This window comes from Pezoporus flaviventris, unplaced genomic scaffold, assembly GCF_033815535.1.
Source record: "Pezoporus flaviventris isolate CSIRO_AGI_PZ_B2104156 unplaced genomic scaffold, CSIRO_AGI_Pfla_v1 ptg000031l, whole genome shotgun sequence".
Taxonomy (NCBI): Eukaryota; Metazoa; Chordata; class Aves; order Psittaciformes; family Psittacidae; genus Pezoporus; species Pezoporus flaviventris.
Window position 1 is genome coordinate 59,350,001 of NW_026892579.1, and position 12,543 is coordinate 59,362,543.

Consider the following 12,543-nt stretch of genomic DNA (forward strand, 5'->3'; position numbering starts at 1 on the left):
AGTCTTTAAGCTCTTCCACGTTGGCCTCGTATGAGGAATGGGAGGCCTATATAAACGCTGCTGCTCTCGACCATCGCTCTCATTCTGCCTTTGCGGAGCTAGCAGGCTGTTACGCCAGAGGGTTTGCGGATGCTAAAAATATAGTTGGAGCCCAGTGCCAGCGATTCGCTCTCTGGCTCTCCTCCTGCTCCCCCCGCCTTGCCAGGAATGTTTCTGTTTTCTATGGTAATAAAGCTTGGGGTTATTTAGACGGTAAACATATTCCAGAGTATATTATTTTTGCTGGGGAGAGGCGATCCAGCCATTTGAAAAGGAGTAATTTGGGGGATGTATTTGCCAGCCTTTTCCCGCGGGTCTGGGCATAGGGACTGCTCTCCCAGGAACATGCGAAACGGGCGCTGCTTCCCCATCTTAGGTTTTAACTTCTTACTTTTTGGGCCCTGCAGCCCTCCTGGAACAGAGACCACGATGATACGGCATCGACGCGCTCTGGGGGAACCCCCGGACCTTCCAGCGGGGGACACACATCGCACAGCGGGGACAACAGCAGTGAGCAAGGTAGGAATGGAGCCCTCATGCTTTCTTAGCTGGCGAGAGGTCACTGATGCGCTCAGGGACTGGTTACTCTCTTTCCGATGTTGAAATGTGCTTGGGTATTAGGGGGTTTGTGCTGAGAAAGGTCCATCTTCTTTTTTTTGACACTTTTTTTACCATCTCCTCCTATAAGAAGGATTGGCATCTTTATTTCTTCGACCCTGCCAGCAGGCACGTGTTAGAGCAACATATGTACCAGATTTGCAGTATGCTTAATAAAAATAAGCAATGAGAAGTTGGTGGGTTTTTTTTTTTTCCCTTCATTCAAATGGGTTAAAAGATGAAATCTTCAAAAGCAAATGTAATTAAGACTGCAGAAATGCATGCTAATATTTCAAAGATGCCGTCAAAACTTTGCTGCATGTAAAGTGGTTAGCTGGCCCATTTTACAAAATCTGGAGCAGTGCTTTTATTTACTATTTTTACTCAATTCCAATTTACTTGAATGCAAAAAATGTTTTGTTTGAGTGCCAGGCCAGAGCAACTGATTTAACAGGACAAGTATGAAACAAGCTTGGTGCAAGTGAAGTGGGACATACCACAAATGATTAACGCTGACTCAGAAGCTCCGAAGTCTAAAAAGCTGAAATTCTGGGTTTTTTTCTGAGAAGCTGTTTAAATACTTCATACTTTTTCTAAAGAGACCAACTGCAGTGGATTTAGTGTTAATTTAATGCAATTAAAATTTAAAAAGGATCCTTAATCTGAATATAAAAGAGAGTGCTTTATTGAAGTTGACTCTGAACTCACAATAGGTATATACTTTTAAATCTGGTTTTATGATCATGTTTCATTCGAGTGCTGTTAGACAACAAAGGAATTCTGTTTCCAAAAAAAGGTTGAGCAGTACTGATTAGCATGGCAAAGTCTGCATTTAACAAGATTAGTTTTTAAACTAAACCAGTATATTTTAATTTTTTATACGCATGGACCTAACGTACATGGTGAATAACATCTCTTTATAGAATTTTAAGTATTTGAGACACTTTATTGTTTAAAGAAAAGTTGCTGATTTCATCGCAAGCATAGCCTAGTAAAAATGAGGCCTGGAATAGTAAACTGTTTCAGAGCTGAGGCAGAAACTGGTAACCTTCTGACCTCTAACTTTTACTGGAAAATGATATGCAACATAAATTCAGGGGGCCTTTTTTCTTTCAAGTATGTATACGTATATATTCTAGTGGTGCTGTTCACAATGCTATAGTTGAAGTGGTGTCAACATGTTCATTAGAGCCGCTTGCTTTTGGAGCAAACTTTAAATCCATGGGGTTTTTAAGAGTGAAAAAGCTGCTGCAAAAATAGTCTTTGAACTAAATATTTGGAGGACTTCTTTGTACTCGGTTAGGGCTGTTCTTTTATCAGATGGATGTGCGCATGTTTATGTGTATATGTACGTGGACAAAACATCTGTGGGTAGGCTTGCCAGCGTGCTCCTAAAATGCTTGGGCTCTTTGGAAATTGAGCTACTCAGTTCCTGATGTACTTTTAAAAGATTTTTCAGGCTTCATTTTCTCTTAAATGTGGCATTTTACTAGTGGTGAGTGCCAGTCGTATCTGATGTTTTATCATCACTGTCCTGGTTGGCTCCTAGCAAGGTGCATGCTATAACTTCTGTCAGGAAGGGTTTTCTAAAGGGACTTAAGAGCTTGAATCCCATTTTACATATCTATCTGCAGAAAGACTTGTCAGTGATCCTTTATTTGGTTCAGACAGCTGAGTATGGTTTGTGGAGGCTGCCAGCACTTGGTAGATGCGTTTCATGGAGAAGGCAAACTTTAGGGAAGAGTGAACAATAGTGGGAATTTGCTGACTGGAGCTCTCAGGTCAAGTTTGGGAAAGGAGTTTTGGAAAGGTGACCCTGTCGAGGAGGTCTCTATTTAAGGTCTCACTTGCCTTCAGGCCACGTGCCACCTATGGAAATAGCTTTTTGTTTTTGAGGAATGGGGATGCGGGAAGGGTGTTGGTGGTATTGCTGAGCCTTGCTCCTGGTGTTGTTTGCTCAAAGCCCTCTGAAGGTTGAGATTATGAGGAAATCTCATTTGTTAAAGCACACCCATGCCTGTGTATACACCCTGTGTAAAAAAAGCGTGGTTTAAGCCTTCCCACATGGGGAAGAAGTCAAAACCCACCATCCTGAACGACCAAAGGGGAAGAGAAGAAAAAAGATAGCAAATATCCTGCCTCTCCCTAATTACATTTAAGTTCACAATGCGTGATTTGGAGGAATTTCTTCTGTGGCTTGACGTGAGGAGTGGCAACACTATGGGTAAACTCACGTACTCACCTCTGCTGGATGCTTTTCTTGGCAGCAGGAATGGCCAGCGTGGCACTGCCTCAGCAGCCAGGTTCCACGGAAGGGTGGCAGCAAAAGGCTTGGGACCCCCATGCTCATGCCTGCAAGCACAGGCGTTAACTCGAGATGCATAAGTTGTGTGACATATATTTGGTGTATTATGGGCTTCCCTATTTTTAGGAGTTTGTAAAAGTTCCTCTTGGTTCCATCTGTCAAGAGTGCGTTTGCCATTTAAAAAAACAAAACTAATCACCAGAAATATCACCCTCTAAAGCTGTCTATTTTTAGGTTGTTCCCACAACCTACTTCCCTTGTTGGGGTAGGTAGAAGCACCTTCTGGGCCATGTTTCCAACCTGGCTGCAGGTATCACAAGAATGCGAGTGTGAGCTTTGCATTTTTAGAGAGGCGCACAGACTGGAAAGCTTAAGCCCCTTAATGAAAGTTGTCTTCCTCCACCCTTAACCCAGACTCTGTTGAGGTCCTGTTCTTGGACTTTGGGGGATTTTTTCTTCTTTATCTGATTCATTACAGCTTTTAATCCTCACAAAGTGCATTTTTTTAACCTATTTATGTCCCTATGTACAACACGTTACCTTTGAAAACATGAGAGAGTTGCTCTTTCCTGTACACATTTTGAAGTCTTTTCTGCCATGTAAATTTATTTACTTAGTAAATAGTACTGACTCCCAGCTGCTTCGATCTGTTGTAGAAATCCGTATTTAACTGCTAGGGAGCTGTTCTGGGGTCTCGTGCCACTGAACAGCAGGATATGTTATTGCATAGCACGTTGACACAACCTCTTATAAAGGCCCGGTATTGTGTCATCGTAGGGGATGGTTATAGTACAGGAATGCAGAATAATATTATGAAAAAATTTCATGGGTTATTTTCTTGTTGCTCTGAAGTTATTGTGAAGGGCCTTCCGAGGTCTGACATCAAATGATGCAAAGAGGTCTGAATTTAGACAGTGGGGAGAGAACTTGTAAAATTCTATTAAAAACTAAAGAGAAGCAAGTTCTTGGGTGCAGAACAGCTTTAACTTACCGCATATTCTAACTTTAAAAGATTCAAGTTTGGGGTATTAGCAGATCTATTTTGTTTGTTTTTCGAGTAGTGAGGCCAGGAGGACACTGAACAAAGCCGTGGTACAGTCACTTTTAATCCAGAGTGAGGCTCTCCTACATGTTTATCTCTCCTACATGGCTTAAAAGCAAAAGAAAAATAATCCATCAGTGCCTCCTATTTGTGCGTATTGTTTCTTTCCCATTTTTTTGTGCAAGCCTCGGCCTGGGTTCAAAACATTTTTTTAACCTCCAAATAATTGTTGCTCTTTCAAGCCAGGAATAGAAAGCAGCGATATTTCTTTATAAAAATGTATCAATGGCTGCAATAGTTTGTTTTTTTTCCAGGCTTTTGTAGGAGTTTGGGCAACCTTTAGGCAAAAAGGCAATCGCGTTTATTATTGCCGGGAATCTCAAGGCGGTTGTTTGGAGGCTGCGAAGGCAGGCGACAGAGCCGGGTGGAGGGGGAGAGAAGGGCCACATTATGTTCCAGATGACTGAGCAAGGATTTATATACCAGCTCGCCTTTTTTTTTTTAACATGGGAGAAGAAAAGTAATAAGAGCGGGGAGGCATTTGAAGCGGTCAGATGGCCGATGACTAATGGGATAGGTGGGCAGGAGCCCGCGGATTGGGTGTCTTAATGAGCACATTTCGCACCGAGTTTGGGCTGCAGTTCCCCTTCACCTTTGCCCTTTATTGACCGAACTGACACTTCATTTTTCACATACTTCCAATTATGGCTGAGCTTAAGTGTTGCCCTGCCTCCTTTCTTTCTTGCCTATGGACGGCTCGAGAGTGGCTGAGGCCACAGAAGATATTTTAATTTGAAAAACTACCATAGCAAGGCAGGTTTAGGGTGTAACCTGAAACTGCTGTCACTTTGCAGTTTCTCCGATGAAAACAAAAGTTTTAATGTTTCTTGTTTAGTGCTTCCACCCCCCCCTTTCTCCATGTTGAGTGGTGAGGTGGGGGATTGCTTTGGGGGCAGTTGGGTTGGGGAGGGGTGTTTTCCTTGGGGTAAATCCTTTTTGGCAGTACAGGTGCTGTAGGTGAGTCACCCAAGTAATGATGTAAACCCAAGTAAAAAGCAGTGCCATGCTGGAGCAATAGCTCCTTGTTCCCTCTCAATGCGTTGTCTTCTCAGGAGGCTTCTTGTGATGCGATGGCCTGTGGTGTACTTTGCCTAATGCTCTCCTTATGGAAAAGCAAAGTGTAATTGTGCCTGCTCGTCTCAAGCCTTAGATGAAAGGTGTGGATTTGTTGTTTTGGTAGTATCTATTGCATGAACGTGGATTCGAGTGTGGCCTGGTTGTGAGGCTTTGAGAAGCAGATGATGATGATGCTGGGAGAGGCAGGTATGATGAAGGCATGGACGAACCTCCAGTCCGCAGCCACACCTTTGATATACAGGGAGAAGCGTGATACATGTCCCACAGCCCAAGCCTTTGTGCACGTCCATGGTGGCTTTTATACACAGAATCCTTCCAGGGCGGAAATGTCTGTTTGCTTTTGCAGGGCTTTGGGGGTTTCGGAGCATGCGGTTTTCCTACCAAATGTGAATTCTGTCGGAAATAGTTGGAATAAGTTGCGCTCGCATGGGATGGGTGGGTTTAAGAACAAAATCTCTGCTGTTAGACCTTAGCTTCCCTGCAGCACCGCTGGATTTTTCAGCGTGGCTTTTGCTACCCCTTGTGTCACGTGAGGCTTAGGTGAGTAGTGAGCGGGCATGTCACCTGTGTGCTGGTGGTGATTGCTTTGCATTTAAATGCGTGGAGAGTATATCAACAATTATTTACATCCAAACAGAGGCCCCAAACCCACAGAAGTATTTATCTCAAAAAAGGAAAAAAAAAAAGTGTAAAGTATTACCTACTTTATTATGTAGCCCTCTGGCATAGTAATGGCATGGCATATTTTTACTATAATATGGTAATAAAAGAATATGTAAAAGGCAGACAAAGGTTCTGTCTTTTCACTAAGGTGACCCCTGTTACCAAGTAACTGCTTTACTTATGAGCTTATTAAAAACTCAAAAAAAATGAGCTTTTCATACTTCACAGGCATTGATGTGAAAATGAGCTGTCCTGCGAGTAGTTTTCTTGATCATTTTTAGAACAATTGATTAGCCAAAGAGCCGCTGTCATTAGTTGACATTGACTGATAGCAATTTGTCACAAGCTCCGAAGGTCAGCCAGGCAGTGGAAGCTTCGGCTTGTCTTTGATTGACCTTTTCTGATGCCATTATCATGCGATCGGTTAGACTGGATGTGACCCTCGATTAGAAAAGACAGGGCATTAGTCAACAGGGGCAGCTCCCGGTATTTTTCCTGGTGCTTTATGTATTGTGAATCCCGAATTAAGCGTAATAGGCTTGTTTGGCAACGGAGGGGTATCAGTTTTCTTGCTGAGGCTCTGCCATCCCTTTTTCTTTTCTTGCCTTTCCATCAAGCGGGCAGTGCTCAGTTTGCTTTAAATCAGCGTGAGCACCTGTGCCCCCTTCCTTTGACGTGAGATACGAGATTTAAAACAGCCCCATCTTTATCTGAAACTCTTCGTGTAGGTGCGTATTCTTCGGCAGCACCAGCATTAATTATTTTTATCTCCCCAGAATCATGTTTTATTTTTTAACAGTGATTGAGTGGTTGAGGATTATGCTCATAACAACACGATGTCAATTTATCATTCTGCTCTAAAGCCGGGGGGCGTGAAACTGGTTTTTTCCTCCTTCTGGTTTGGTTTCTCTTTTCTTTTCCTTTTTTTTCTTTTGGGTCTCATCAGCCTGATTCAGCTGTTAAAGTTAGATTTCAGCAGCATTAAGCCTCCGAGCCTCAGCTAGGCAGGGTTATACTTCCAGTATGGTGCATGTGAGAGGGTCCTTGCTTGGAAGCGGGTGTCTGTCATCGTTCGAGCATCAATCTATTCTCAGTGTCAGGATTTATTTTAATCATTTGCATTAGCTTCAAATGTCTGTTATTAACAAGCGTTTTGCTTTTCACTTTGGCAAAGCTAACTTAAATACTTATAAACGTTGCTTGTTTTGCCTAAATTGCGGGTAGTGTAGTCATAAACGAATTCTTTTCCTTGTAAAAAACCTTCCTTCCTCCCATTTGCCTTTCAGGGGAAACCTGAATTTCTCCATCTAAGTACCAACTTGTTTTTCAGGTCAGCCCCCAGAGATAATAAGCAGTTCAAAACCAGCACATCCATTTCAGCACGGTTTAATGCGACTTTCGGTCTTTGCTTAGGAAAAGCTTCCAGCTGGGAGGGGAGCAGAGAGGCAAGATCACTGGCATTGCTGGCAGAGTAAAAGGAGGGAAAAAGACTTTGGGAACTGTTTACCTTTAAAGTGGCTATGGAAATACAAATATTCCTGACTTCTCATCCAGTCTGCAATCAAGCAGCAAAATTCATGTGCTGGAGTCCTTTTTATTTTTTCTTGGCAGGTTTTTCTAAATTTAAACATGTTTAACCCATTAAACATCTGTGTGGCTGTGCGCACAAGTCTAAGTATACATAGATATGTATAGAAGAACATGGCTCTGACCCTGAACTGAGCATCGCATCATCAGTGCAGGGATTTTACAGGCCACAGAGTGTGTCTGCGCAGCCCTGGATGTGTTACTGAGGACAAGATCCTAAATATTCCAAGCAGGGAAAAGGGGTAGAAAATACCACAGTGCTAAATCACCTCTTAGGACATTACCTAAAACCTCAGGTGTTGGACTGAAGGGCATCTTGCTTTTTTCTTCAGATGAGGTAGAGAGGGGTTTGGTTGCAAGTAGCTGTACAAATAGGTTTGAAGTTTCCAGTGTCCAAGATACCCCTTTTTAACAGGACCTTAGTTATGTTCTGAAGATCACTGATTCAGTTTGATTTAGAAAAATAGTTCCTTGAGACAACTGTTTCTTAGAAAAATTCTGTTGAGTTCTTTTTTCCCTTATGCATCCTGGTCATGCTCCTTTAGGTTGCTGTGGCTCATGGAAACCAATGAGCTTCCCATCTGGTCCATGTGCTTTCCACCTTGAAGGCACCAGCCCTATCCCCATTTGCCTCTCCAGGTCTTTGTGGCTTCAGCTGGGTCTTTTGCTGTCTGATGCAGGCAGAGTGTGACTTTCAGGTGTGTGTCATTGACCTCTTTAAATTGGAGGTTAAGAAAGCAAAGTCATGCTCCTGAGATAGCCCCTGCTTTTGAGAAACGTTTTGTGACAACGAGTATAAACTCATAAACATGCAGTGTTTTCACATTAGTGATGCAACAGGGTGTGCTATCGGGCTGCATTTTCCTACTTCTCACGTGAAATGTTGGGAGAGGGGAAGAAAACATGACTAAGTTTGGAAGAGAAGACTTTAAAATAATGAGTTTTATATGGAGAAGCTGGGTGCTTGTCCCATAAGGGAAGAACTGAGAGTGCATGTTCATGGCACAGGAGCTTTCTAGAGCATTAGCAGATTTAAAACAAACAAAAATGTTTTATGTGGTGGGTTAAATTTATTGCTACAGTGTGCTCCGGAGGTCAGCAAGGGACAAAAAGAGATTAGACCAATTCGTGGAAAAATAGGTCCTTCTGTAGCTATTAAAAACCCTGGTCCAGATGCAGCTGCTGGCTCAGGAAGCTGCCCAAGTGCTGCTTGTCAGAGCCGTGGCACAGCCACTTTGGTGTTTCCCCCCCTTTCTTTATGGCTTTCCTAAACACCCGTTATTGTTCCTGAGAGAGACTGACATGAGATCGAGCTACTTGGACTGATCTCCCCCAGTTTTTATGTTAAAATAATTTTATAAAATTTAATTCAGGAAATAAGAAACTGGATTTTTTTTTTTATTATTTATCCTTTTTTTTTTTTATGGCTCTTGCTGATGCTGGCATGCTTTTGTTGGGAATAAAGTAGACATAGTTTGTATTTTCTTGCCCTTATTACCCTGGTGGTGGGAATGGTTTGACGCTATTCATTCAAATTTGACAGGTGATTGCTTCTGTAAATGAATGCACTCAAATCATAATTGTTGCAACAGAATTGTTTGATTACCTGGCGGTAGCCTCTTTCTCTCTGATAGCTTTTGGATCACCTGTTTGCTGAGAGCATTTGACAGTCCTCATGTTTATTACCCAATTGAATGTCAGTAGCAATTGCAGCTAAAGATAAACGAAAATGCAAGTACTTGTTGACCTTGACTTTTTTCCACAAGATATTGGACTTGATGGCTCTATTGCTGTTGAACTGATAAGAGTTATAAACAGTAGTTGAAGGAGAATGTTTTATTCCCAGAGGAAAATACCACGCTGCTGTGGGAAATGGCATCTGACTAGCGCTCTCTGCCAAATTTGCTTGGTTCACCTTCATTTAGGCTGTGGGAAAATAAAATACAAATTTCCCCTTTTATGACTTTAATATCTCTGCAAACATGAAATCCTGCACTCTTTGTAAAGTTTTGTTGGCAGACTGCGCCAATAACATCCAGCGAGCGCGAGGCCTCGCTGTGTTTTATGATGTGCTATAATGAGGATTCTCAATTCTTCCTCATTTTCGGGCTGATTTGATAATTACAGGGAGGGAGCAGAGCTTTCTTCTCCTATTCTGTGGGAAGCTTAATATGTCTATAGCCAGCGTAGACTGGGAAATGTGTGGCTGCAGGTGCGTGTTGCCAGAGCATGGCACCCTGTGCTGGTGGGAGAGTGGCCTGGGGATGAAGGCAAAGTTATTGCAGGGATAGGGGGAACAGTACTTTCACAGGTCACATTTGTAGCTGGTTGTTTGGGCAGCGTGGTTCTCTTGCAGTTTTTTGGGGGTAGGGGCCAGTTTAGTGTTACCTGTCCCAGCTGCATTTGGGGGTGGCAGGGATGAGCCCCCTGCCACAGCAGATCTTCCTGCTATGACTCCCCCATATATATGTATGTGTGTATTTATATATTTCTTCTTCATTTCTAATCCTGCTTCAGTATGAAACCTGAAAGACTTCAGTGGAAACAGGAACAGGCAGCAGGCTTTGAGATTTGCAGGATGAAAGTCATTGTATAAACATTACACGTGAAGAGCTCAAAAGGCGGTGGAATTATATTGTTTAAAACATAAGTCCTTGTCTCGGCAACTGCCCTGATAAACTCCGTACAGTATTGTAGAAGCTTGTTAAAGCACTGAAATGCAGGATTAAGCAGTGCTGTAGCAGTTAGCAGAGTCAGACTAGTAATCTTATTGCATTGTTGTTTTTTTTTTAGGTAAGATTAAGCTAGCATTACATTATATGTTTGTGGGTGAGGGGGCATTCTTCCAGGGATTAATTAATAGGATCGGCGCTGTAAGATGCTGACATCATTTTTTGTAAGCACATTGGTGCATACAGGCTTTTTTTTATTCTCTTTTTGAATGAGATGGGACCTTCTGTGGGCAATGGGGGTAGGCCCTGCGGTTTGTAGTGGTGGCAGAGCCACCTGTCACTGTATAATTCATCAGGGACCACTTCCCTCTGGCCTGGTGACCCACTAGTCAGTGCCGTGAGGAATACCAGAGGGAGAGGCCCAATGTCTCTTCTCCCTGAGCTGGTATGGGATTGCAAGGCTGTGACTAAGTAAATGCCTGATGCTGCTCTGGCAGGTCTTTGGGTGAGGGTGTTGTTGGTAAAACCTTCTACCTCTCTGACTTGTCTCTTTAGCCATGATGCCTTCTCTGTGCAGCATTTGCATCTTGGGTTTGGCGTGCTTGAACTTCTGCTGCTAGGGCTCGGGAGGTGAGAAAGGGCACCGGAGAGCCTGGCTGTGCCCATGACATGCTGTGGGAGCGGTGTCACATCAGGGCAAGCACTATCTCCCCAGGTCCCTCTGCCACCCTCCTGCACTCTGTGGCTTGGGAACTTCCTCATCGCCAGGTGGTATCTCTGATGTCTAATAGCCACAGATGATATATAGAGAGATATATATATTTATTTATAGATTATTTATTTTCTTCCTCATGAGCGTTGAAAAGCTGATACAGATTTTGCAGGCAGTTTTTCGTGGTTGCCGTTTGCAGAAGCTAATGTGGAGGTGTCAGAAAGAAGAAACATCATAGAAGTAATTAAGATTATAGTGTGGGCAGCCTTTTTGAACTACTTGTCCCTTAGCTCCTTAGGTTTTCTGTGGCTGGTCCTGTGCCACAGGAGAGCAACAGCCCTTGCAGCCTTGGTACTGTGTATCATCTCAGGGCTGTAAATGCATCTTTTGCAGGAAGGCAGGAGAAGACCTACTAGGAGGCAGCAGTTAATGTCCTCAGAAAAGAGCTAAAGGTGGTGGATGTAACCTAACTGATTCTTAAATCTTTCCCCAGTGCTCTGAATAGCAGTTAGTGTCACATGGATGCATGCTAAATATATTCTGGAGTCTGTAGTGTCCCGATGGACTTTGAAGAAGGCATATCTTAGTTCTCTCTGGTCAGCAAGTGAAGGTCATGGAAGCAAGGCTTGTAGGATGGAGAACCTTTTGTTGTTCTCATTCCTGTGCCAAGAGCATCTCCTCCCTCCCTGGCACAACACTGAGGGAGAAACCCAACCGTGGTGCTTCTGGCTTGGGGCCCTGGGTTATAGCACATGCACTTCTATATCGACTGCCTTTGTAGAGCCGGGGGAAAAGATAATGTGGTCAGTATTAACTGAACTGCTTGAAGCAGAGTGTCATAACTTAAAATTGTATTTAAGTTTCTTTCAGGGAACTGTAACATCGGAACGTAGCGGCCTCTTCCTAAAGAGTAGGGGATAAGATGCTGGCAAATTGCATGGAATGGAAAAGAGGCAATAAAATGGGGTTGAAACATGTTCATGCAGTACTACTCCTCCCTTTACTTACTAAAGCATCTCCTATTCATCCTCTCTTGTCTCTGGCTGTGGCAGTGAGGGTGCCCTAAGAGAGGCTTTGGTGCAGAATTCCATCCGTTTTCTTTTTTCTGTGTCTGTCTGGAGTAACCCTTGCAAATTCTGCCAGCTGTGTAAAAGCAAGAATAGTGGTAATATTCATTCAGTTTAACTTGGTGCTATGTTGCAGTTTTGTGATGGGCTGTAGGTAAAGCAGAGGGCTGTTTTAAGCAGACTGAGCCACAAAATCTTTGAATGTCAGCGTCTAAATATTTAAAGTTTGTGTGTGTGTTTGTTCATACACATGCTTGGATGCGACTGCTTCCCACTATTACACATTTTTTATTCTGTGAACCTGGCAAGAAAGGTGGCAAACCAAACATTCTTGTGAAGTACAGGGCCTTTTTCCTGTGTTTCCTTTAGGAAGAGTGTTGTGCTAAGTTCATTATTACATTACATTAGGCATTACAGCCACAAGAAACAAATTAGCAAGCAGTGCTAACATTAGTGTCTCCCCACATATTTAACCCAGCTAAAATACCCCTGAGGAGGCCATACTTTACCAGGTTGAAGAGCAGACTGGCAAGCAGAGAAGACTGGTATAGCCACATTGTCAGGAAATGTGAAGTTAGTGACTTGGTTTAATTTGATCCAAATGAAGCTGGTGATTTGGTTGAATCTGATCTCCATAAAGTAACCAGCTAACAGTCTGCAGGAATGCAGGCTGCAGCAGGAGAAGCATGTTAGTCATAACATGGGTTTATCAGCTCTTCACC

The 12,543-nt window shown here is 43.1% G+C and overlaps 1 protein-coding gene across 6 annotated transcripts in view; it reads left to right on the plus strand.

Annotated features, from left to right (window-relative positions):
* Window positions 1-12,543, plus strand: part of MEIS1 (Meis homeobox 1) — a 108,432-nt gene that overhangs the window by 28,191 nt on the left and 67,698 nt on the right. For all 6 annotated transcript variants that reach the window (XM_061461469.1, XM_061461472.1, XM_061461473.1 and 3 more), the window contains one exon: window positions 447-558. In XM_061461469.1, the coding sequence (XP_061317453.1) occupies window positions 447-558 (112 nt within the window). The remainder of the gene's footprint in view (window positions 1-446; window positions 559-12,543) is intronic.